Source organism: Puma concolor, chromosome B3, assembly GCF_028749965.1.
Source record: "Puma concolor isolate L17-30 chromosome B3, mPumCon1.1.hap2, whole genome shotgun sequence".
NCBI lineage: Eukaryota > Metazoa > Chordata > Mammalia > Carnivora > Felidae > Puma > Puma concolor.
Genome location: NC_141672.1, coordinates 75,084,538 through 75,111,411, shown reverse-complemented (window position 1 = coordinate 75,111,411; position 26,874 = coordinate 75,084,538). Strand labels below are relative to the sequence as shown.

Below are 26,874 nucleotides of genomic sequence, written 5' to 3'. Positions count from 1 at the left end.
AATACATTTTAATATTGGATGCAGCTAGCTATCCACCACACAGGACACTGAAAATTTTCAGGGTTTTCCTGAATATTCTTGTTTGTTTTAGTCATTTTTTTTTTATGTGAACTTTATGATCAATTTGTTTAATTCCAGAAAAGAGCCTGCTGGTGTTCGTTACTGTGATCATGTTACATTTATAAATTAACTTAGAAAGAACTGACATCATTAGGATGTTGACTCTTCCTATCTAAAAACAAGACTTACTTGGGGCGCCTGGGTGACTCAGTCAGTTGGGCATCTGATTTTGGCTGGATTGGTGGGTTCGGGCCCCGTGTCGGGCTCTGTGCTGACAAGCTCAGAGCCTGGAGCCTGCTTCGGATTCTGTGACTCTCTCTGTGTCCCTCCTCTGCTTGGGGCTCTCTGTCTCTCTCTCAAAATAAATAAATAATAATTAAAAATAAAGAAATAAAAATAAAAAATAAAAACAAGACTTACTTTTCCATTTATGTTTTTTGTCTCTTTCAGTAATGTTTTAAAGTTTTCTTTATATACATTTGCATATTTCTGTTGAGCTATTGCCTAACCATTTTACCTGCTTTGCTGCAGGTAAAGACTCTATTTTAAATAGAGTCTTCTTTCCTATTATGTCTTCTGATTATTATTTGAATATGGAAAGGTTACTGTATTTCTTTTTATTAATTTTATAACGTTATTCTTTTTTTTTAATTATTTTTTTTTCAACGTTTATTTATTTTTGGGACAGAGAGAGACAGAGCATGAACGGGGGAGGGGCAGAGAGAGAGGGAGACACAGAATCAGAAACAGGCTCCAGGCTCTGAGCCATCAGCCCAGAGCCCGACGCGGGGCTCGAACTCACGGACCGCGAGATCGTGACCTGGCTGAAGTCGGATGCTTAACCGACTGCGCCACCCAGGCGCCCCTAACGTTATTCTTTACTAAATTTTCTTTTTATTTACATTTTCCTATTGATTCTTTTCGATCTTTCAGATATACATCATATAATCAGCTAAAAAGATATTTTTATCTTATCTTAAGTGACAGTGGCATTCTTGTCTTATTCCTAACTAGCAAGAAAGAATGTCTTAAGTGTTTCCTCATTTCAAAACATGCTAGCTTTTGTGCACATGTGCATATACACACACACACTTTCTAATCATGTTAAGGAAATATCCACTGATTTCTACTTCAATGAGATTTTAAATCAACGTTTATTTATTTTTGGGACAGAGAGAGACAGAGCATGAACGGGGGAGGGGCAGAGAGAGAGGGAGACACAGAATCGGAAATAGGCTCCAGGCTCTGAGCCATCAGCCCAGAGCCCGACGGGGGGCTCGAACTCACGGACCGCGAGATCGTGACCTGGCTGAAGTCGGACGCTTAACCGACTGCGCCACCCAGGCGCCCCAATGAGATTTTAAATCAGAAATGCTTTACTGGCAACTGTGGAGATCATCATGGTATTTCTTCTTAGAAATATCACTATAATAAATAACATTAATGGATTTTGTAATTTTGAACCATCATTTCATTCCTGTAATGAACATCACTTGGTTGTAATGTATACTTTTTACAATGTGTTGTTGGATTCTATTTGCTAATATCTAATTTAAATTGTGGGGTGCCCAGCTCTTGATTTCGGCTCGGGTCAGATCTCATTGTTCATGGGATCGAGTTCAGCATTGAACCCCATGTCGAGCTCCATGCTGACAGCATGGAGCCCGATTGGGATTCTCTCTCCCCCTCTCTTTCTGCCCCTTCCCCACTGGTACATGTGCACTCTCTCTTCCTCTCTCTCTCTCAAAATAAGTAAACTTAAAAAGAATATTTTTGCATCAATAGTCTCAAGTGAGACTGTTCTGTTGTTTTATTCATGTATACAATCTTTATCATTTTTTGCTATCAATGTTAATTTAAGTTTGTTTCATAAAAATTTTTAAAAGTCTCCTTTTTCTATGATCCAGAATATTTAAGTAGAATTAAGACGATATTTAGAAAAAACATTTATGTGATGGTTTGAGTTGTGAGCTGAACTAACTTATTTTATGGAACATCATTTTTACTTGAAAGAACAACTAACAAACTATGGTTATTCCAACTTGGGTATTTGGTAGAAATTTTCTCAAAAATAAACCAAATGAACTTCTCACTTCAAGGAAAACAGTGACAGTATTTGTTGACAATAATAAAATTCAAGCTTTCAGACAAATACTAGAATTTTGGAAAACTTGTATCTGCAACTGTAAGCCTGAGAGCATCCCAGTATTCAAAGACTTTTCTGACGAAATAAGTAGTGATATATTACAAAGTGATTTGGGGGGCACTTGGGTGGCTCAGTCGGGTAAGCTTTCGACTTTGGCTTAGGTCATGATCTCATGGTTCTTGGGTTTGAGCCCCACGTCGAGCTCTGTGCTGACAGCTCAGAGCCAGGAGTCTGCTTCAGACTCTGTGTCTCCCTTGCTCTCTCTGCTCCTCCCCCACTCATGTTCTGTCTCTCTCAAAAAAATGAATAAACGCTAAAAAAAATTTAAGTTATTTTTAAGTCTTACATAATAAAATGTGTCAATACTTAATATTGTATGTCAATCTGCATAACTCAGTGAACCAGTATTTTCCAAATGACCAGTTTGGTCCAAATGTAGGATGTTACATGTTCATTGCATGGTGTTAGACTGCACATTGCAACTAGCTTTTAACAAGCTCCCACTTCTTGCATTTTGGTGGAATAGGAAAGACAAATATTCACAATTATCTGAATAGGCTATTAAAATGGTACTGCCTTTTCCAACTACATATTTGGGAGAGTTTCAGATCTTCTTCACACACTTCAACCAAAACAGCATATACTGCAACAGCGTGAATGTAGAAGCTAAGTTCTTGTGCCAATTCTGCTTTGTGTAAATTCGGATAGTAAGAGATTATAAAACTAAAACACCACCAATCTTCTCACTAAATTGTTTTTATTTTGGAAGATATATTAATTTTTCATAATTTATATTAATATTTAATTGACTTATTGTTTTCAAATGAACTAATAAATATTTTTAAATTTCTTGGTTTTAAATGCTAATACTGTAAATATTGATAGATACAATCCACATAAATAAAAGTTTTTTGGCAAGAGGGCCTTCAATATTTTTTTTAATGTTTATTTTTGAAAGAGAGGGAGAGAGCGTGTGAGCAGCAGAGGGGCAGAGAGAGGGGAACAGAGGATCTGAAGCAGGCTCTGTGCCGACAGCAGACAACCCGATAGGGGGCTCGAACTCATGAATCATAAGATCATGACCTGAGCCCAAGCTGGACGCTTACCCGACTGAGCCACCCAGGCATTCCAATAATTTTCAAAATGTAAAGGAGTTCTGAGGCCAAAAAGTTTGAGAACCACTAGTGGATTCCTCAGGAAAAGCTCACATTCATTTTTTGTCAGCAGCCTTTATACCTGAACACAACGTAAGGAGAAAAATGTAAGGAGAAAGTTCTTGGGTCATATTTTCTTTTTGAAAATCTTGAAAATTCTATTTCACTGTTTGTAGCATAAAATGCTACTGTAGAGAAGTCTGATGACAGTCTATTTTTCTTTCCCTTATAAGTGACTTGTACTGTTTTGTCTGGATGTTCAAAGGGGTTTTCCTTACTTTTAAGGCCAATCGTTTTATTAGAAAATGTTTTGGTTTTGACTGTTCTGTGTCAGTTTTCTCCTATACACAGTATGTATGTAGAATTAAGTCTTATTTTATTTCAGGAAAACTTGTTCCAAGTTTTGTTTTAAACATTTGTTCTGATACATTGCACTCTGGTTTTTTGGGGGGGAATAAATGTACATGAGTTTGTGTGTAAAATCTCTTTTGCTTGTTTTCTATATCCATCACTTTCTCTTAAAACCTTGTATTTTTTAAAAGAAAAACTATTCTCCTTTCAGCCCTTACTTGTGCTTTTTTCCTCATTTTTTTATTTCAGAAAAAAAGTTATAATTTTTTTTCCTGATATGTTACTTCTTACTTAAAAATGTTTTTAATGTTTATTTTTCAGAGAGAGAAAGAGAGAGGCAGAGTGTGACTGGGAGTGGGTCAGAAAGAAGAGGGAGACACAGAATCTGAAGCAGGTTCCAGGCTCCGAGCTGTCAGCACAGAGCACTGCGCGGGGCTCGAACTCATGAACCATAGCCAACCCGAGTGAGCCGCCCAGGCGCCCATTGTTAGTTCTTATTTAATGTCTGTTCTCTATCCATATCACTTTGTAACTTTTCTATTTCGGATTTATACTATTCTTTCAAACACCCATTATTTTCTTTCATTAAAAAATACTGGTTGAAGCTTTCATCTGCTTTGTGACCAAATTTTTTCTAGTGTGTTATTATCTATAGGAACATTATTAAGTTTATTCTTACCCCGTTTCCACAGTAACCTGAATGGGATTAGGCCATATTCTTCTTGTTCCCATTCTCAAACGAAGAAAAATTTCCTCGGCTACTAAGAAGAGGCAAGCGCTCTTGCCTCTTGCCGGCTACCAAGAGCCCAACTTTTGCGCCCAGTACGCAGTCGGGACCTCTGCCCACGCCTCGCGCCCGCACCAGGCCACGCCCACTCACTTAGCACACCGCCCGGGGCCCCGCCCAGGGCTCGCGCACGCTGCCGCGGGCCACGCCCAGCCTCTTGCCTCTCGCAGGTGCCAGGCTTGCTGTGTATTTTCCCGCCCTTTCCAGCTCTTCGTGAGGAGAACTGGATGATTTAGGTGAGATACCAGGGCTTATAAGATCATGGCGGCCAAGTGGGTAGGGAATGTAGTTAGAAAAGAACTACTGGTCTTGAGACTGCTAAATCCCCCTACCCCCTTGAAAACCGGCAAGCGTTGTCCTCACAAACAATTAACTGCCCTTCTTATAAGGGCCAACCTATTTGATTAACATTGTTGTTGCTGCCCTTGTACAAAGCCGGATATAGATAGTGGGGCCTTTTCAGCAATACTTCAGACTCCCCTCCTGATAGAAGTTAGTGTATTGTGAGCAATAAATGGAAACCTAAAGTGCATGGCTCTGTATAATGCCCTTGCACTGAACCGATTATTCAGCAAGATTTTATCGTGAATCTTGTTAAAAATGTTAAAGAGTGCGGGGCGCCTGGGTGGCGCAGTCGGTTAAGCGTCCGATTTCAGCCAGGTCACGATCTCGCGGTCCGTGAGTTCGAGCCCCGCGTCAGGCTCTGGGCTGATGGCTCAGAGCCTGGAGCCTGTTTCCGATTCTGTGTCTCCCTCTCTCTCTGCCCCTCCCCCGTTCATGCTCTGTCTCTCTGTCCCAAAAATAAATAAACGTTGAAAAAAAAAAATTAAAAAAAAATGTTAAAGGGTGGTGCAAACGAGCCATCATTCTTGTAGCAAACCTTTCCATAAACTACTTAAAAACTTTTTTAGGGGCGCCTGGGTGGCGCAGTCGGTTAAGCGTCCGACTTCAGCCAGGTCACGATCTCGCGGTCCGTGAGTTCGAACCCCGCGTCAGGCTCTGGGCTGATGGCTCAGAGCCTGGACCCTGTTTCTGATTCTGTGTCTCCCTCTCTCTCTGCCCCTCCCCCATTCATGCTCTGTCTCCCTCTGTCCCAAAAAATAAATAAACGTTGAAAAAAAATTTTTTTTTTTAAAACTTTTTTAAAGAAAATACTTAGGTGGGGAAAAAAAGTTACCTTCTGTTTTATTTTCCTAATGTAATTTTAAAGGAAATCAAACTAATGTTATATTCTTAAATAACATATTCTTGGAATTAAACATGTGAATTCATTATACGTATGAACTAATTGCAGCTCAGCGTGTATCAGCTCAATTATGTATTTTTAATATGTCAATTTCTTCATTTAAAATCTTACAAAGTCACATTAATGTAATTATGTATTTCACCAATTATATGGAATTAGTATTGGCAGAAAATATAGGATGTATGGGTGCCATGTCTAACACCAAGGTGTACTTGATGTGGTAGCAAGAACTTGACACAGGGAGTAAGAAGACTCAGGTTCTAATCCTAGAGTTGACATTAACTAAAGATGGAACTTTGGACAAGTCATTAAATTTCAGTGAACATCAGGTATATCTTTTGAAAAATTATGGTATTGGATAAAATGTGAAATGATTTTTGAAGTCCATCCCAGATCTATGATTCTGAGTGTCTTAGAGTAGAAGGGAAAGTGTATAAGCTGAGACAACATTATCATTCACAAACCATGTTTCCCTTATATAAAATATGTCCCAAGTGGCTCATATGAGATCTTCTATTATTTGGTCCAGTACTTCCTCCTTGTTCCATCTTACTGTGTCACAGGGAATTATTAGGAAAGAAATATTTCTTTTTTTTTTTTTTAATTTATTTTGAGAGAGAGAGAGAGAGTACAAGCAGGGGGTGGGGAGGCAGAAAGAGATAGAATCCCAGGCAGGTTCCTCACCATCAGCACAGAGCCTGATGTGGGGCTAAAACTCACAAACTGTAAGATCATGACCTTAGCCAAGATCAAGAGTCGGATGCTTAACTGACTGTGCCACAAGAGGTGCCCTGACAGACCGTTCTTTTTTTTTTTTTTAAGATTTTTTTTTCTGATTACAAATTGGTACATGAATTAATCTAGGAAATTTGGGGGGAAAAAGTGTAAAGGCGACACACACACAAATACCCATGATCTCACCATTCAAAAAAAAAAAATCTCATTGTCCCATTAGTTTTCTAAATACATATGTATATGCTTTTTCTAAATATATATATTTTTTCTTTTTTAAAACTGTATAGCAGAGTTTGTAGTCTGCTTTTTTCACTTCAGTGATATATGTACTTCCTTATAACCAACAGGAATACCCACAGTAATAGTGCCTACATCTCCAAAAGATAACAGAAGCTAAGCAAACATTGTTACATAGATTTTGGAACAGCTATAATTATATAATGCTCCAGGTTATTTTTAATCTTTCTCTTTATCTGTTCCAGAATGGATTGGTTTCACTGTAACTGGTGTTTTCGAAAAGATGGAGACAATTTCTTTGTCACCAGCTGTGGCCATATTTTTTGTAAAAAGTGTGTGACTCTGGGTGAGTGACTTAACTGTTTTCAAATTCAGGCAAAAAATATTTTTAACCTAGTAATAATTATTAGCCATTTCTCTGTGTGACTTGGGATAAAAATCACATATTGGGCCAAAGGTTGTATAGATACAGTAGGAAACTCTTGATTATGGAAATTTTAGGCACCCATTGATAAAGAATGATTTAGCAAATGGAATATCTATTACTTGAACACCAAAAGGTACTTGCCAGTGTTTTGACAAGTGGCAGGGAAAGCCAAGGTTATCAGACTAATTAGAGAAAAGAGAAAAAAAAAAAATAACAGTAATGAATAGGAATTGGGGAAAGTTTGGTTGATAACAAGAGTAATTCTAATGGGAAATGGTCTAGCCTGTGAAATCAATTTGATTAGAAATGATGATGATGATGAAGATGATAATAGTGGTGATAGTGGTACATTTGCAGTTTAAAAAATATTTTCCACATGTACAAATTTTATATATCCTTACCACAATTCCAAGAGGTAATTATTAGTAGACCCATTTTACAAATAAGGAACTGGTTCAGATAGGATAAGTGATTTGACCAAGTTCCTGCAGTGATTAAGTCTAGAAATTAGACCTGAATTTGAGGGTTTTTTTTTTAATGCCAAAATGCTTGATTAGGGAAGATTTCATAGAAGAGCTGTTGCTTCAGTAGAGTTTTGAATAATAAACTGGAGTTGCCAAGCAGATAAAGCAGGGAAGATCATTATAGTTTAAGAGAACATCGTGTGTAAGGGCATACATACCACACTATAAAACCATACTGCAGGGGATTGGTAGAGCATAGAGAATAAAGAAAAAAGTGGTTAAGAGATGAGGCTGGAGAGGTAGGCAATGGCCAGGTGATGGGAGGGTATTACGTACAAAACTGAAGAGCTTGAACTTTATCCTGCAGGTGATGGAGAGCTGGGGAAATTTCTTTGTTTTGTGTTTTTCTTAAACAGAAGAATGATTCCTACTTGCTAGCTCACTCTGGCAATAATATGGAGGGAAGGCTGGGAAAAACCTTTAGTCCTCAAGGAAAGAAGAGTGAGGTTACTAGCCTCTGAAGATGTTTTTCTCTTGTTGGATCTCATGACCCTTTTAAGTTATCTGCTAATGTAACAAAACCATTTTATGGTAACAGCAGCTCACCTTGAAGAGGTTTGTCTCGGTAAAGCATTTGCCATGTGATATTTTCTCTTGACATGGCATTTATCTTAACAATAACCAACACCACTAAAATTTCAACTTAAAGATTAAGAATTTTAATTTTTATTCTTTCAGATTCGATTAATTAGAGAATGAGAGCAGGAGAGCTTCAAAGCAAGTTCCAAGCAAATTAGCAAAGTGAGAACAGGGCAGGAATAATTCGGTTTCTTATAGTATCTACAGTGTGCCCACTGTCAGGTAGGTGGGGGGAAAAAGAGCAACTTACACCCGAAACCATTAGTACTCTTGTGTTCTTCCTAGTACTACTTGCTGGGGGGTTAGAACTGCCCTTCATCTGCAGAAGAAAATTGGGAATGTATAAAGAGGAAATGGGTAGAGGTACAGTGTGAAAGCCTTATTTGTCAAAAACATACAAGTTTGCAAATATTGATTTTGAGAACAGAGCTCAAGGTGTCCTTTTGTAGCACAAAGATACTCTAAGTTTAGTAGGAGCCTGTTTCTTGCTAGCCTACTTGGCTATTACCATGTATTTTAGGAAGAACATACCTCTTGACCGTAAAAACTGAACATTTTTTTCCCTTCCCCCCTCAGAAAAATGTGCTGTTTGTGGAACTGCCTGCAAGCATCTGGCTCTTTCTGATAATGTAAGTTTTTCTTCTCCAACCACAAACCATTTTATCCCATTCCTGGCCTATAGGAAGTATACAAAGAGTACAGTTGATGAGTGACTAAGCACTGAAATTTTTAAGAAAGAAAGAAAGAAAGAAAGAAAGAAAGAAAGAAAGAAAGAAAGAAAGAAAGAAAAAGAAAGGGAAAGGAAGAAAAGAAAAGAAAAGAAAAACTTGCAGATAGCAATTGTTATATATTTTTTAAAAAGGGCAAACAACAGAAGAATTGTTTGTGGCTGTTGCTATCGAAGCACGAGGTAAGGAGGATTAAAACATATAGTCTACATCTCCTAGGGCAGTGGTGAGCATCCTCATATTTAGGATAGTGAAATAATAACTCGTGCTTTAGGAAGTCGTGGTACATCCTTTGCCATATTTGCTGGTATTTTATTTCATTCTGTTGTGGATATGTTCAATATTTGTCTTACTGTCTTTATAGCTGAAACCTCAGGAGAAGATATACTTCAAAAGCCCTGTGGAGACAGCTTTGCAGTATTTTAGTCACATCTCTCAGGTATGAGAAACAAAAGTGAAGAAAACCAGATTCTCCAGGCAAATTCTTTTTTTTCTTTTTTTCTTTTTTTTTAACGTTTATTCATTTTTGACAGACACAGAGGGACAGAGTGCAAACGGGTGGGGCAGAGAGAGAGGGAGACCCAGAATCCAAAGCAGGCTCCCGGTTCTGAGCTCTCAGCACAGAGCCCAGTGCAGGGCTCGAACTCATGAACCGTGAGAGCATCATCTGAGCCGTAGTCAGATGCTTAACCAACTGAACTACCCAGGCGCCCCCCACTCTCCAGTTCTCCACTGAGATTATTTCATAGCCTAATGGGATTTCTATCTTGGCATGTTTCTTGAGATTTTATCACTGTTTTTCTTCTCCACTCCTGTGAGTGTATTCCTTTCCTAAACATAAACATGATCCTTTGTCATATTCTGGCTGAAGATAGTGGATTTAATTTTTCTTTGCTGTCTCAGCACTCAATCCTAACCCTGGTAATAGAAGAAGGGGAATTAGGCTTTCACTACATTCTGCTTTTAGCTGCTTGGGTGAGCCATCATATTTGAGATACTATTTAACATTATGGGGAGATAAAATCTAGCTGAGACTCAGGGAGAAATGAAAACAAGGTCACATGAACCAGAGAAGGAGCAGACCTTTGGTTAATAACTAAACCCAGGATTAGTTAATGATCAGTAGAGAAATTATATGTAGTCTAAATTCTAACCTGCCTAATCAAGGGACCAATTACACATGGTCAAAAAATCAAGATAAAATAAATGGAAAGGGTGAGTTAATCATCACTTTAGTGAAGGGACAGTTTGGTAAAGTCAGCAATGTCTGAAAATGTGTTTTCCTGTCTGTGAAGTTGAACAACTGATCCAAGTAATATCTAGATTGTTTCATTCAGGCCTCTGCTCAAATTTTTCTTCCTCAGTCAGACTTTTACTGACTCTCATATCTCAAATGGTAGCCCCAGCACTGTCTACTTCTTACCCTGCTTTATTTTTCATCGTAGCTCTTACCTCTAACATTATATACTTGTTTTATGTCTGAATCCTGCACTGAAATGTAGGGCCCATAAATTCAGATATTTGGTAGTTTTTTTTATTGTTATATAACCAGCTCTTTGGATAAATTTTAATATATAGTGGACACTCAAAAAATTATTATATGAATGAATGGCACGTTGATCTAAATATCCACTTGTGTTTTAATCATCCCAGATCGCTCGAGTGACCTGCCAAGGGCTTTTTTCTGCTGTCCTACTCCATGACCAATAGTTAATCACACTGCCCTAGCCTGTGAGCTTTCTTCTAATCCTGGGTCATAGACTACACCCTTATCCATAACTAGCCATCTTTCAAATGCATACCACTAATTGTTCCTTCTTTGGTAAAGCCTTCCCTGATTCCTGTAGGCAAATTTTTGCGCAGACTTTTGTAATCCTATCCCACCTGCTCTTAACTCTGTGAAAGTGTTTTATTTGTTCTTTGTTTCTCTCACTAAACCAAAACCTTTGAAAGACAGGTATCAGCTTCGTATTGCCTAATGGCTAATGAGGTACCTGGTACAAATTAAGTAAATAAGAAATGTTTGTTAAATGAATGAATGCACCTTGGGGTGTGTCCGACTTCGGCTCAGGTCATGATCTCGTGGTCTGTGAGTTTGAGCCCCGCGTTGGGCTCTGGGCTGACAGTTCAGAGCCTGGAGCCTGCTACGGATTCTGTGTCTCCCTCTCTCTCTGCCCCTCCCCCGCTCATGCTCTGTCTCTCTCTCTCTCTCTGTCAAAAATAAATAAACATTAAAAAATAAAAATAAATGAATGAATGCACCTTAAGGCTGGGGGGGGGGGTTTGGGGGGAATGATTCAAGTCAAGGTCAGAGAAAGAGGCTTGAACATATAGGAACTTGTAGGTCATGGTAAGGGTTTTAAGCACAGAAATGGTGTTATCTGATATAAATTTTATTTTATTTTTTTAATTTTTATTTTATTTTATTTTTTAAATAGATATTTATTTTTGAGAGAGAGGGGGGAAGAAAGAGAGGGAGACACAGAATCCAAAGCAGGCTCCAGGCTTTAAGCTGTCAGCACAGAGCCTGACGTGGGGCTTGAACTCATGAACCTGTGAGATCATGACCTGAGCTGAAGTCAGACACTTAATTGACTGAGCCACCCAGGCGCCCCATCTGATATGTAATTTTATTTTATTTTTTTTTTAATTTTTTTTTTCTTTTCAACGTTTTTATTTATTTTTGGGACAGAGAGAGACAGAGCATGAACGGGGGAGGGGCAGAGAGAGAGGGAGACACAGAATCGGAAACAGGCTCCAGGCTCTGAGCCATCAGCCCAGAGCCTGACGCGGGGCTCGAACTCACGGACCGCGAGATCGTGACCTGGCTGAAGTCGGACGCTTAACCGACTGCGCCACCCAGGCGCCCCCTGATATGTAATTTTAAAAGAGAATCTGGCTGCTGAGTGGAGAATGGATCATAGAGAAGTTAAGAGTAGAAGCAAAGAGACTACTTAAGAGGCTATAGGAGAAATCTAAGCAAGACTTCTTGAGCTAAAATGGTAGCAGTAGAAATGGAGAAAGGTAGTCAAATCTGAGATATTTTCTAGGAAGAAACGTTGTTGATTTGGATGTGGAAGATGAGAAAAAGAGAGGAATCAAAGAAGATGTCTGGGTTTTTGTCTTGAACAGCTGAGTGGGATGATTGTACTCTTTACCAAGGCTGAGAAGACCATTTGAGGGAAAATACCATTTTGGATATTAGGTTATAGATGCTTGTTAGAACTCCTGTAGGATAAATAATAAAGGCAGATAAATTTATCATTCTGAAGCTCAGGACATAGGTCAAGGATAGAGATATAAGTATGGAGCTCATTAGGATGAGTTTTTAAAGCCTTGGGACTTGATGAGATCGCCCAGAGAAGGATCCCCTTCAAAATCTAGTGATTAGGTGGAGTTAACAAAGAGAAGCAATGAATGAGTGAAAGCAAGGAGAGTGTGATATCACAGGAAACTAAGAAAGGGAAATGTTCCAAAAAGAAAGAAATAATCAGTGTCCCCCCCCCCCCCGCCCCGGCCGCCCCGCTTCAGACATATATCCATTTGCTGCCTTGATATCTTCACTAATCTTCCATATGTCCCAAACTGAACTCAGTATTCTTAACACCCTCCACTCTGCTCACCCTCCAATACACACAGGAAAATAGGCTACTTACTCTTCCTGTTTCTATAAGGGTAAATGATAACCATTATCCACATAACAATCAAACCAAAAATCTAGGAGTCATTCTTGATTCCTTTTTCTCTTTGCATATCCAATCCATTATTAAATCATGCCAGTTCTGTCTCTCTAAAATACTTGAATACTCTCTATCTCCAGCCTTCTAGGTTAATCTATCATTGTTTCTTTCCTAAATTACTATGGTAGCTTCCTAACTGATCTTTTGACATCCAGTCCCTCCTTTTCCTATCAATTCTCCATATTGAGGCCAAGAAACCATTCAAAATATAGGTATGATTAGTTCATTTCCCTATTTAAAACTATTCAATACAACCATTGCTTTGAGAATAAAGTCCAATGTTCACCATGGTCCATAGGGCCAGGTCTGCTTTGGTCCCTGCTTATCCCTTTAGTCTCACCTCTTTTCATCTCCCCCTATCCCACTATATACAGACATATTGAATCTATTTTAACTGTTTATATAAATATTTTCTCTCTTGTTTCTGGACCTTTGTACATGCTGTTTCATCTGTCTAGAACATTATATCCTCAAACATATATAGGGATAAGTACACACAGTACCTACAATATAATACCATATTGCCATATCGTATTATAATTTTTTGTTTGCTCATGTTGTCCTATGAGGATAGGGGCAGTATTAATCTTATTCATCTTCTATATAACCTCCTAACATAGTACCAGGAACACAGTAGGATTCAGTAAGTATTTTTTGAAAGAATCAATAGAATAATCTTTCCTATTGAGGTTTTCCTTTAATATAGTATATGAAGTATGGTAAAGGGGTAATACTGGGAAAACTATTGAAGTAGAAATATTGAAACCAAATCTGCCTGCTAGCTTGCAACCATTTCTTTGAACCATTCATATTCCTTCACATGTAATGTGAAATAATAATACTCATCTTAGTTCTTATAAAGATCAAGTGAAATAATGTTATGAAAATATTCTTAAAGTTGTAAAGTACTGTATTAGTATTAGTTTAAAGAATAATGTGGAGGGGCACCTGGGTGGCCCAGTTGGTTAAGCATCCAGCTCTTGATTTCAGCTCAGGTCATGATCTCATGGTTCATGGGTTCAAACCCCACATTGGGCTCTGCACTGACAATGTGGAGCCTCCTTGGGATTCTCTCTCTCTCTCTCTCTCTCTCTCTCTCTCTCTCTCTGTTCCTCTCCTACTTGTGCTCTCTCTCTCTCAAAATAAATAAATAAACTTAAAAAATTAAAACAGAATAATGTGGAGAACTCATAGTAGATTATGGAAGGTCACAAACCTGCAGGAAAATAATTAAAGACCATATAAGTAAAAAGAAGTTTGGATTTTTAAATTATTTTCAAAGTATAAAATACATGTCTACTTTTTAAATACCAACTTTATAGACATGTACCTTATGTACCAAATTTGCCCCTTTGAAGTTTTCATTTTAGTGTTTTTAGTATATTCACATAATTATGCAATCACTACTACCTAATTTTAGAGTATTTTTATTACTCCTAGAAGAAACCCTATATCTATTAGCAGACACTTCCCAAATCCTCTCCACCCTCCCCAACCCTAGGCAATCACTAATTTACTTTCTATCCCTATAGGTTTGCCTATTGTGGACATTTCATAAATATGGAATTAATGTGTGATCTGTTGTGACTGACTTCCTTCACTAAATATGATGTTTCTAGGATCATCCACGTTGTAACATGTATTAAGACTTCAGTAGCACTTCACTCTTTTTATAACCAAATAATATTCCATTATATAAACGGGTATATGTTTCATGTATCCATTCATCAGTTGAGAGATATTTGGGTTGTTTCTACTTTTTGGCTATTATGAGTAATTCTGCTATTAACATTTGTGTGTAAGTTTCTGTGGGGGCATATATTTTCATTTCTCTTGGATGTATATGTAGAAGTTGAATTACTGAGTCAAATGGTAACTATGTTTAACTTTTCGAGGAAATGTCAGACTGTTTTCTCCAGTACTGACACTATTTTACATTCTAATCTGCAGTGTTTGAGGGTTTTGATTTCTCCATATCTTCACTAACTCTTATAAACTCTTAACTGTCTTTGATTATAACTATCCTAGTGGAGTGAAGTGGTATCTCATTGTGGTTTTGATTTGGGATTCCTCTCTTGACAAATGATGTTGAGCATCTTTTCCTGTGCTCACTGGCCATTTGTATATCTTCTTTAAAGTTCTGTTCAGAGGCACCTGGGTGGCTTAGTTGGGTAAGCATCCAACTTCAGCTCAGGTCATGATCTTGCAGTTCATAGATTCGAGCCCCGCATCAGGTACTGTGCTGACAGCTCAGAGCCTGGAGCCTGCTTCAGATTCTATGTCTCCCTCTCCCTCTGCCCCTCCCCAGCTTGTGCTCTGTCGCTTTCTCTCTCTCAAAAATAAATAAACATTTAAAAAATTTTTAAATAATAATTCCTTAATCTTATCCAATTCTTCAGCTGGTATAATTATTTTAAAACTTTGTTTAAATTGGGTTTCTAGGGGCGCCTGGGTGGCGCAGTCGGTTAAGCGTCCGACTTCAGCCAGGTCACGATCTCGCGGTCCGTGAGTTCGAGCCCCGCGTCGGGCTCTGGGCTGATGGCTCAGAGCCTGGAGCCTGTTTCCGATTCTGTGTCTCCCTCTCTCTCTGCCCCTCCCCCGTTCATGCTCTGTCTCTCTCTGTCCCAAAAATAAATAAACGTTGAAAAAAAAATTAAAAAAAAAAATAAATAAAGTTCTGTTCAGAGGCACCTGGGTGGCTTAGTTGGGTAAGCATCCAACTTCAGCTCAGGTCATGATCTTGCAGTTCATAGATTCGAGCCCCGCATCAGGTACTGTGCTGACAGCTCAGAGCCTGGAGCCTGCTTCAGATTCTATGTCTCCCTCTCCCTCTGCCCCTCCCCAGCTTGTGCTCTGTCGCTTTCTCTCTCTCAAAAATAAATAAACATTTAAAAAATTTTTAAATAATAATTCCTTAATCTTATCCAATTCTTCAGCTGGTATAATTATTTTAAAACTTTGTTTAAATTGGGTTTCTAGGGGCGCCTGGGTGGCGCAGTCGGTTAAGCGTCCGACTTCAGCCAGGTCACGATCTCGCGGTCCGTGAGTTCGAGCCCCGCGTCGGGCTCTGGGCTGATGGCTCAGAGCCTGGAGCCTGTTTCCGATTCTGTGTCTCCCTCTCTCTCTGCCCCTCCCCCGTTCATGCTCTGTCTCTCTCTGTCCCAAAAATAAATAAACGTTGAAAAAAAAATTAAAAAAAAAAATAAATAAAGTTCTGTTCAGAGGCACCTGGGTGGCTTAGTTGGGTAAGCATCCAACTTCAGCTCAGGTCATGATCTTGCAGTTCATAGATTCGAGCCCCGCATCAGGTACTGTGCTGACAGCTCAGAGCCTGGAGCCTGCTTCAGATTCTATGTCTCCCTCTCCCTCTGCCCCTCCCCAGCTTGTGCTCTGTCGCTTTCTCTCTCTCAAAAATAAATAAACATTTAAAAAATTTTTAAATAATAATTCCTTAATCTTATCCAATTCTTCAGCTGGTATAATTATTTTAAAACTTTGTTTAAATTGGGTTTCTAGGGGCGCCTGGGTGGCGCAGTCGGTTAAGCGTCCGACTTCAGCCAGGTCACGATCTCGCGGTCCGTGAGTTCGAGCCCCGCGTCGGGCTCTGGGCTGATGGCTCAGAGCCTGGAGCCTGTTTCTGATTCTGTTTCTCCCTCTCTCTCTGCCCCTCCCCCGTTCATGCTCTGTCTCTCTCTGTCCCAAAAAAATAAATAAACGTTAAAAAAAAAATTTAAATTGGGTTTCTATAAGGTCTATATAGTTCAGTTGGTTGTTAATGTCTCAAGTTTCTATTTAACTATAAGTTTCCTTTCGTTTCTTTTTTTATTAGTACTGAAGAAAATGTTCTTTTGTCTTATAGAGTTTTCTCCAGTGTGGATTTTGTTCATTGTATCCCCGTGGAATCATTTAACAATGCTTGTTTGTGCTCTGTATTTCCTTAATCAGAATCATTTGATTGGGGGTGAGTGGGAGGCAAGACTACTTTACAGCAGTGTTGTGTTCCACCAAGAGGTACATAAGGGTCTTCTGTCTCTTGTTTTGTGTGATGGTAGCCAATGATGAACTTTACATTGATCCATTAAGTAATTAGGAGTTGCAAAATGCTGGGGTCCCTGGATGGCTCAGTCAGTTGGGTGTCCGACTTTGGCTCAGGTCGAGGTCTTGCGGTCTATGAGTTTGAGCCCTGCATTGGGCTCTGTGCTGAGAGGGATCAGGGCCTGGACCCTGCTTTGGATTCTGTGTCCCCCTCTCTCTCTGTACTCTCCTGCTCTCTGTCTCTCTGTCTTTCTCTTCTCAAAAATAAACATTGAAAAAAAATTTTTTTAAGGAACTACAAAATGCTAATATTTAATTCTGTCATTTCTATCTCATGTTTTTTAGGTGGAATATGTCTATAAAAAGAAACTTCCTTTTCTCAACAGTATGATTACCTTGAGATATAATTTAAAATACTAAGACTTTTAGGGGAACCTGGGTGGCTCAGTTGGTTAAGCGTCCGACTTTGGCTCAGGTCATGATCTCACAATTCCTGGGTTCGAGCCCCTCATCAAGCTCTCTGCTGTCAGCACAGAGCCATTTTGGATCTCTTTCACCTTCTCTTTCTGCCCCTCCTCCACTCAATTTCTCTCTCTCTCTCTCTCTTTCTTTCTCTCAAAATAAATAAACTTAAAAAACTTACTAAGACCTTTAGATACAATGGAACGAGGGAGTCAGTTTCATAAAAGATAGATAAGACAAACCAATAGGTTATGAGAGTCAAAGGTAGATAATGAGTTTACCAATGCCTTTGAAGTAAATTTCTAAAACTTAGCAACATCTTTACAAATATTCAAAACATTAAAATTGTATCGGAATATAAATCTTCAACTAAAAACTCTAACATTTAAAAATAAGACTTAGGAAATCAATTCTTAGTACAAAAAAGTTGGTCAAGCTAATATTCATTTCCACGGTATATATCAATTTTTTTTTTTAAACGTTTATTTATTTTTGGGACAGAGAGAGACAGAGCATGAACAGGGGAGGGGCAGAGAGAGAGGGAGACACAGAATCGGAAACAGGCTCCAGGCTCTGAGCCATCAGCCCAGAGCCTGACGCGGGGCTCGAACTCACGGACCGCGAGATCGTGACCTGGCTGAAGTCGGACGCTTAACCGACTGCGCCACCCAGGCGCCCCTATATCAATTTTTATAAACAAACAAATATCTTTTTTTAAAAATCATCAGGCAGCAAAATGCATACCCCACATTGGACCAAAATATCTTGTGTCCTATCATAATAAACTACTGAGCTTCCCCTTTCCTTCCATTGTGATTCCTCTTCCGGTATCTTTTAGTGGTTTCTCCCTTGCTTTCTCCAGGCCCTTGTCATTAACTGGACCTATTTCAGAACTGAAGTTTTAGAATACTGTCTTCAGCAAATGAAGTAAAAATTGTGTTCCATGTTACCAATTCTAAAAAGAGTGAGAATCCTGAGCCTGAAGACCAGGATACCCTTATCTGGTCCTAGTATGGAGACACAGGAAAGGAATCTGGGTCTAGAAACAGGTAGTTACATACATTGTTCCAATAAAATAAACAGTATTTAATACTTGGCATCATCTAGACAGCATTTATGTTATCAACAGAACTACTTTTATTACTCTCTGCTCTATGTTATATTAACGAAATAATCCCAATTTAGAAAAGAAGTCACCAAAATTTGTCCTTCTTCAGGAAAAAAAAAGAAGCCAAACTCTTTTTTTTAATGAGGCTGAAGAATTTGAATGAGACAGAATAATGAGTTTGCTAATGATCAAGATTTCTTAAATACTGAAATTCATTCCTGAGTTAGATTTTAGAGTCTATTTTGATGGATGTATTCGAAATAGGCTAAACATTTGTATTCCAACATCAGGCAAAAGCGTGTGTTCCTCTCTTATAACACTTCTTGCTAGTGGTTGTTTTCTGGATTTGTCTTTCCTCTTCTTGGAATGGTCAAATCTAGGATTTGGGTTTGAGTTTTTGGGTAAGTAGTCCTGCTCAGGCCTAGGCAAAAGGCCCTTCAGTAGTTTATTCTAGACTCCTGGAGTTGCAGAGGGGTATCTATTTCCTGTGCACGGAGTGGGGGAGGTGGGCAAGTCTGGGAAGGCAAAAGAAGTTCTCAGTCAAAAGAAAAAACGGAGAAGCTTGGGTAGGTCAGTCGATTGAGTATTCAACTCTTGATTTCGGCTCAGGTCATGATCCCAAGGGTTATGGGGTATAAGGCTCACTTCACTGAGTATGGAGCCTGCTTAGGATTCTCTCTCTCTCCCTCTCTCTGCCTCTCTCCCCCTGCTCATGTGTGTGCATGGTCTCTTTCTCTCTCTCTCAAAAATTTTTTTTAAATAAATAAATAAAAGAAAAAACAGACCAAAGTTCTTTTAGCTCAGAAAAAAACATGTGGTGGTGGAGTTGGAAGTGTGGGGGAAATTTGGAAATTAGACAAATTTGCTATTGATTTGAATTAAAATAAAAATTAAGGTTGGATAAATTCTTCCTCCTGAAGAATCTAGAAAGACAAGGCAGTAACATGTACTCATGGGTGATTATTAGGAGGGGAGTAGTTTATTTTTTTTTTCAACGTTTTTATTTATGTATGGGACAGACAGAGACAGAGCTTGAACGGGGGAGGGGCAGAGAGAGAGGGAGACACAGAATCGGAAACAGGCTCCAGGCTCCGAGCCATCAGCCCAGAGCCTGACGCTGGGCTCAAACTCGCGGACCGCGAGATCGTGACCTGGCTGAAGTCGGACGCTTAACCGACTGCGCCACCCAGGCGCCCCAGGAGGGGAGTAGTTTAAATCAGTTTATTTAGATGGGAAAGGGAGGAACTTAAAAGGGGAATTCTTTTTCTCTTAAGTTTTACTTCCTTTTAAACAGCCATCTGTCATGTGTTCTATCTAGTTTGAGAGGAGATTGCCAATTGCTCCCTATCTTTTTCTTATCCTTTTTGAGGACTTAGCTCAGTAAGTTAAAATGATTAACTTTTTATGAGACAAATGGGACCTTTGATGATCTCTAGAGGAAGAATAACTGGTCTAGGGCAGGATTTGGGTTTTCTTGGCCCAAGGTTGATCCCAACTTAATTTTGCTGCAAACTAATCCCAAGAATGGATTGAGATGTTTGGGATACTGTCTCTCGGCTAAACATTACACTTAATCTTAAAATCTATTGCTCCCCAACCCCTCGCCACTTTAGGTAACTCCTGGGATTCTGAGCGCCTTTTCCTACATCTGCACTGCTCAAATTTTAAAAAGTTAACATGTTTTATTTTTGTGAAAACAACCACTTAAAAAAAAACAACTAAAGAAGACTATAATGAAATCTTACCTAACTAGAATTAGTTCAGTTTGTTTGTGAGTAGAAAGGAAACAGGGTAGAAGCTATATAAACTTTTTTTTAAGTTTATTTATTTATTTTGAGAGAGAGAATGAGCACAAGCAGAGGAGGAACAGAGAGAGAGGGAGAGGGAGAGAATCCTAAGCAGGCTCTGCACTGTTAGCACAGAGCCCAGTTCGGGGTTCAAACTCCAGAACCGTGAGATCATGACCTGAGCCAAAATCAAGAGTCGGATGCCCAACTGACTGAGTCACCCAGGCACCCCTATAAACTTTTAAGTTCAATTCTGTAGTAGGGTGGTAAAAGCAACTCACAAATTAGGTGAAAAACAAAAAGTTTATGACAAAAATACCAAGATTTAGGGAAGGACCTTAGAGAAAAGGTTTATAGTCTGAATAGGGAGGAAGCAGATGAGACATAAACACTGCTGTGTGTTCAGAAGTAGAGCCTGACAAAGCTAAAACACTTTCTAAATATTAACTTTTGCTCTGAGTCAGTAATCCTCTGATAGGCACATCAGTATATCAAATGGTAAAGCAAAACAAAAGATAAAATTATTTGCCCATGCCCAGAAATAAAATTCAGGAATAGATAATCTCCTCCTGTGCTTCTTTGCCCTTTACTGTAGCAGCATAAACAGGCTGCAAGTGCCCCTGTGGGTGTCTCAGGGAAAGTAAATTGGTTACCAGTGCTCTGTAATAGCTAGGAATGTGGAAGCTGAGGCCAAACTAATAGTAGACAAGTTAGATCAGAACCAACTCTAAGCCTAAAAAAGTTTTTTGAGTATCACTCTTCTTGTGCAAGATGAAAGATTATATTTTTAAAGGGCCATTCTACCATGCCAGAATATTCTCATAAAGATTTTAAGAAGTGGGGCACCTGGGTGGCTCAGTCAGTTAAGCGTCCAACTTGGCTCAGGTCGTGATCTCATGGTTCTTGGGTTCCAGCCTGCATCAGGCTCTATGCTGACAGTTCAGAGCCAGGAGCCTGCTTCAGATTCTGTCTCTCTCTCTCTCTCTCTCTCTCTCTCTCTCTCTCCCTCCCTCTCTCCCTCCCTCTCTCTCTCTCTCTCTGTCTCTTTCTCTGCCCCTCCCCCACTCATCCTCTGTCTCTCTCAAAAATAAATAAACACTAAATAAAATTTTTTTAAAGATATTAAGAAGCCATTTTCCTGGAAATGAGAAGCTTTGGCTTTCTCTAGTGCCAAATCGTCTACTTTGGGGGAGACATGAATTAGGCCAGATGCTCCAGAAGAAAATGATCATTAAAGGATGAATTGGTAGATTTCTCTTTGTTGCCAGAAGTAAGGGGAAAGGAGTTATGGGGGGGTGTGTCAAAGACCTGTTTTTCCCTAGTAGGTGTGGAGTTTCCAGAAGAAACAAACAGATCTCCTCATCGCCTTTTATAAGCATAGAATTACAAAGTTAGAAGCAGCCATGCAGGAGGCACAGCAGACGGTGACCAGCCAGGAAAAGTAAGTGACAAATCAAATCACCAGAGAGCATTTTTTCTTTTAGAGAAGCTGTAGCCCTTATTTCCTTATGGTTGCAAAGCCTCGAAATTGCTGTATGTGTGTTTGTGTTTGTCTTGGGTAAATCAGGTACCAAATTTTTGGTCCCCTCAATCTCCATTTTGTTTTTCTCTTTCTTCCCTCAAGGGGCCCTGCTAACCTTATAGTTTTCCTCTTGTACTTCCTTGTCAAAAATTGCTTCTTTGGGGAGATGAGGCATAGCTTTTCAATATAAAGACGAGAGACAACATTTCAGATGTTACCTCCAGGAGGGCATATTTGGAAATCTTAAGCTAAAAGATGGAATCCTTGATGGAAGTTTTCAGACAGCAGCAGGCCAGGGGTATGTGTGGAAGGGAAATGGAACTGTGTGTAAACTCCTCTGAAATCATACCAAGTGACTGCTTATTTTGTCTACCTGATTCTTCTAGCCGTCAAACTCAGCTCCTATCTCCTGAATCCCTAGATCTCTGATAGAAATACCTTGTACAGTGGCAGGCATCTCTCTGTATTAACTAGATATTAACAATAAAAATCAGGGTTTTTTTTTATCCCATTGACCTGCTGGAGATGATTATTTCCATCTTTTGCCTAGAGAGCTGTCAGTCTTAAAGAAGGAGAATGGAGAACTGAAGAAATTTCTTGCCATCCTAAAGGTGAATGAAACAGATTTTCCTTACTATTATTTTCTCTCCTACTTTTCCCGTATATCCAATTGACATGTAGAATAGTGTTTCCTAACCTTTTTCACATCCTGGCATAAATAACTGATAATATTTGTACAAGTACACTCTGGTAAATGGTCGAGGCCCCAGAACACCTTGGACTGAAAGGATCAACATGTAACACTGGTAACCCATTCTCGAACATCAGTGAGTCAGGACATACCATTTGGGAAACTCTCTTATAGAAGAGACATCTATTATAACTTAAAATTTCTCTTTAAGAATCCCAAGGCACCTTGGGGCGCCTGGGTGGCTTGGTCGGTTAAGCGTCCGACTTCGGCTCAGGTCATGATCTCACTGTCCGTGAGTTCGAGCCCCACGTCGGGCTCTGTGCTGACAGCTCAGAGCCTGGAGCCTGTTTCAGATTCTGTGTCTCCCTCTCTCTCTGCTCCTCCCCTGTTCATGCTCTGTCTCTCTCTGTCTCAAAAATAAATAAACGTTAAAAAAAAAAATTAAAAAAAAAAAAAGAATCCCAAGGCACCAAAAAAAAAAAAAAAAAAAAGAATTCCAAGACACCTCAGGACCTTTCCTCTTCCTCCAATCCACCTCTATTTCCTAGACGTTTCTTTCTTCCTAAGAATGTTCTTTGTATTTATATAATTTTCCTATTGATCCTACTCCTGAAACTATTCTAGCACATTTATCCTGCCATTTTCCCTTCCCTCCCCCATAGACTCTCCATATTTTCCCAGGTAAATCAGTCTTCAGGATTCCCAATGTGTTTTTATGAAGAGTAACTAAATGTTTATCCTGCCAAAGCTAATAATTTCCTAGGGAAGCATTGCTGCTGTTTTTTCTCCTGCTGGGAATCTTAGCAATAACAGCTAGAGGACATTGCAGCTTAGTTATCTAGCAAGTAACATTCATTCGTTAGGACCTTTGAGCTGCAGCTTCCTTCACTCCCATTTTTTTCACTTACAGGAATCTCCAAATTGGTACCAAGGAAGCAGGTCAGTTTTATCAGGTCCCATACTAGCCCTGTTTGAAAATTGCTGTTTTTTCTTAACTCTAGGCTGAAACACACCTGTGTGGGCTGTAAGGTGGAGGAAATGGTTGATGAAGTTATCTTTCACTTCTCCAGTTACTCACAGAAAAGTGCTCAAGTAAAGTCTCGAATGTAATGTTCACTCTTATGAAATCCTACTCATCCTTCAAAATTCAACTCATATGTCACTTCCTGTGTCAAGACTTCACTAGGCAGAGTTCAATATTTTATTAATCATTTATTCAATAAATATTAATTGCCTATTGTTTATCAGGTGCCATATTAGGTGCTGTGTGTACATCACCAGTTAGTCTCATTGGTAATGTCCGTACCCTACCAACTATTAAATTATTTTTTTTTAATCTCAGCCCTGTTTTGGTGTGTTAAGAGACATGGTTCCTGCACCCACAGAAGTGACAGTCTAGTGTTCTTTCATGCTTCTGTACTTCTGATACACCAATTATAATACTTAAACATTGCTTTTATTTATCTTTTTATCTCTCCAACCTCTCAAATATAGGAACCTATTCTAGTTACATTTGTAATCTCAGGATCTAGGATGTATAAGCACTAAATAAATGCTTGTTGAAGAGATGGATGAGGGGATGGAAGGAGTGAGGGAATGATGGATTTATGCATGGATGAACAGGTGGATAGATACGTGTAAAACTGAGAGTACTTTGTAGGCCTTGAGGGAAAGAAGAAAGGAGAACTTCAAAATTTCTCCTATTACAGGCAGTAGAGAAGGTTTCACTTAGGAAATTAGAGAGCCAAGGAGTCTCATATGGAAACTTTGCCTCCATATTTTGCAGTGATACCTGTAATACATGATAGTAAGCAATTTGTGTGCTCAGAGAGTAAGCTGTTACTTCTATAAACAATGATCTGATTGATCCTCTTAGGGGGTACTTAACTTCTGCTGCTGCTTTTTTTTTTTTTTTTCCTTTCAGGTCAGCCACACCTCGACCAGTAGGCATTACTTCTCCATCACAGTCAGGTAGTGAACATTTTTTGCCCAAATACCTGTGTGAGGTGAATAAATATCCTTTTCCCATATGGAAGATAGTTCCCTCTCAGAGACTGTAATGTGATTTTCTAATCTTGTGTATGGTATGAAAAGATCATATAACCAGATACCCACTTGTGACAGATTGGGTAGGCAAGGCAGCGGGCACACCATTGATGGCTACTCTTCATACTTCACTTTATTCTCTTTCAGTTACTCCACGACCCAGTTCTCAGCACAGCAGCCAAGTGGTCAGGTGAGTAGACAGCCTACACAGCCATATTAAAACTGTTGGCAAGAGTTGGAATATGAAAGAAATACCTAGATATGGCAGAGATAGGGACTAAAGAGACTTTAGGTCTATGTAGAGTTTAACACCAGGTTTGTTTGTTTTCTTTCTGTCTCACCTTATACAGTCGATCCTCCTCAGTGGAGTCTGTCCCTTACAGAATGTCTGGATTTACTAGCTTGGGACAAGTAAGTGATACTTTACTTTCTCTTCCCAGAATGAGATTTCTAATGCTAAATGAAAGCAAAGATTTCTGGCAAAAATATTAACCTTATATTGGTTTTGGTATAAATTATCTGATGCCATGCCTGACTTTCTTTTCTTTTGGCAATGCAGCCCTGATGTTAGAAGCTAACACAGAGAATAAGTGGGGTGAAAGTAGTGGAAATGTTTAAAGACCGAGTTAATAGTAATAGTTCATTTTGGAAGTAATAAAGTGTGGATCCTCCTTGGACTACCATGCCCATTCTGGGAGAACAATATATGCTTCAATGCGCAGATATAGAGAAATAGCAAAGAATATGGAAGCCAGAGAATGGGGATGTATTTATTAATTGATGTTTATTGTTTGTCCATCAGGGAGTCAGAGGCCTACAAGGAAAAAGTACTCCCAGAGACTCATATATTGGTGAGAGGGGGGCTGGTAAAGGATCAGAAACCAACATATATTCAGTACAGATACCAGAAGATTTCTGGTTTACTCTGCATGTATAATGCCATTATGCATTTTCTGTGCATAATATAAGGCAATTAATTTTTTTCCAGACACTGACTGATTCCAGGTATCCAGAGATATATTACTGATTTTCAAAGAATGATATTTCTGTTCTCAAACTGATAAGGAGAAACTTTTTTTGAGCAATGGAAAGTCATTGAAAGCCTCTGGTCAAGAGATAGGGGAGATAGTCTCTGGTCAAGAGACACCCAGGTGTCTCAGTCAGTTAAGGTCACAATCTCACAGCTTTGTGCTGAAAGCTCAGAGCCTGCTCAGGATTCTCTCTCTTCCTCTCTCTCTCTGCGCCTCCCCTGCTTGTGATCTGTCTCTCTCTCTCAAAATAAGTAAATAAAGAGAGAGATGGGATAACTTGAGTAAAATAGATTTGGATTTTTAAAATTGCCACAAGATGGCAGTAGAAGTTAGGTCTAAAAGATGCCCGTTGTGTTAGCCTGAAGGGGAATCCAGCTTCTTCACTATGTATTAAAAATTCCAGTGAAGGGTACTCACTTAATTTCTTGTCTCTTTCCTCTTAGAACTATTATTGTTATTACTATTTTCAAGGGCATTATCCAGTCCATAGAGAATACTTATCAGAGAGGATTTCCCTTTCACAAGAGGCAGGGGTGAAATTTGCACATTTCTTTCTGTATAATCATTTTTGAAAATCACCAAAATAGTTTCCCTCCAATTCTTTCATATTCACGCTTTAAAAAATGTAGAAGTCCTAGAAAATTTATTTCTGTCAGGTTAATAGTAATATTTTCTATTTTGTTCCTGATTTTAGTTATTTGAAGCTTTCTACTCTTTTCTTGTAGAAAAAAGTTGGCTGAAGACTAGCCAATCTAGTTGAACATTTCAAAGAACCTACTTTTGGTTTTGTTGATTTTCTCTGTTTTTCTATTCTCTATTTCATTTATTTCTGCTCTAAGCTTTATATCTTTCCTTCTGCTTATTTTGAGTTTAGTTCTTTTTTTAGTTTCATAAGATAAAAGGTTGGATTATTGATTTGAGATGTGCTTTTTAAATGTAGACATTTTTAGTTATAAATTTCACACTAAGCACTGCTTTCATTGCATCCTAAAAGGTTAAGTATTTTCTGGTTTTGTTTTCACTCATCTCAAAGTATTTTCTAGTTTCTTTTGTGATTTTTTTTTCTTTGAACCATTGTTTTTTTTTGGCAGTGTGTTGTTTAATGTTAACATATTTTGAATTTCACAAATTTCCTCCTGTTACTGATTTTTAGTTTCATTTCATTGTGGTTGGACGAAATACTTTGTATGATTTAAAATATATGGCCTAACAGATGGTTTATCTTGGGGAATGTTCCATGTACACTTTAGAAGAATGTGTATTCTGCTGTTATTGGGTGGAGTGTTTGTTCTAAAGAAGTCTTTAGATTTAGTTGGTATATAATGTTGTTCAAATCTTCTATTCCATTGCTGATCTTCTGTCTAGTTGTTCTATTCATTATTGAAAGTGGAATATTGAAGATTCCAATAGTTTCTCTCCAGTTCTCTTCAATTCTGTCAGTTTTTGCTTCTTGTATTTTAGAACTCTGTTGTTAGATG

At 38.8% G+C, this 26,874-nt stretch overlaps 1 protein-coding gene across 2 annotated transcripts in view; it reads left to right on the top strand.

The window, feature by feature from the left end:
* RNF212B (ring finger protein 212B) overlaps nucleotides 1–26,874 on the top strand; it is a 68,622-nt gene that overhangs the window by 23,458 nt on the left and 18,290 nt on the right. For both annotated transcript variants that reach the window (XM_086710125.1, XM_025919984.2), the window contains exons 2-11: nucleotides 6,962–7,062; nucleotides 8,823–8,875; nucleotides 9,339–9,413; nucleotides 21,432–21,547; nucleotides 22,179–22,239; nucleotides 23,230–23,258; nucleotides 24,244–24,290; nucleotides 24,513–24,555; nucleotides 24,716–24,776; nucleotides 25,168–25,216. In XM_086710125.1, the coding sequence (XP_086566251.1) occupies nucleotides 6,963–7,062; nucleotides 8,823–8,875; nucleotides 9,339–9,413; nucleotides 21,432–21,547; nucleotides 22,179–22,239; nucleotides 23,230–23,258; nucleotides 24,244–24,290; nucleotides 24,513–24,555; nucleotides 24,716–24,776; nucleotides 25,168–25,216 (634 nt within the window). In that variant the 5' untranslated portion in view covers nucleotide 6,962. The remainder of the gene's footprint in view (nucleotides 1–6,961; nucleotides 7,063–8,822; nucleotides 8,876–9,338; nucleotides 9,414–21,431; nucleotides 21,548–22,178; nucleotides 22,240–23,229; nucleotides 23,259–24,243; nucleotides 24,291–24,512; nucleotides 24,556–24,715; nucleotides 24,777–25,167; nucleotides 25,217–26,874) is intronic.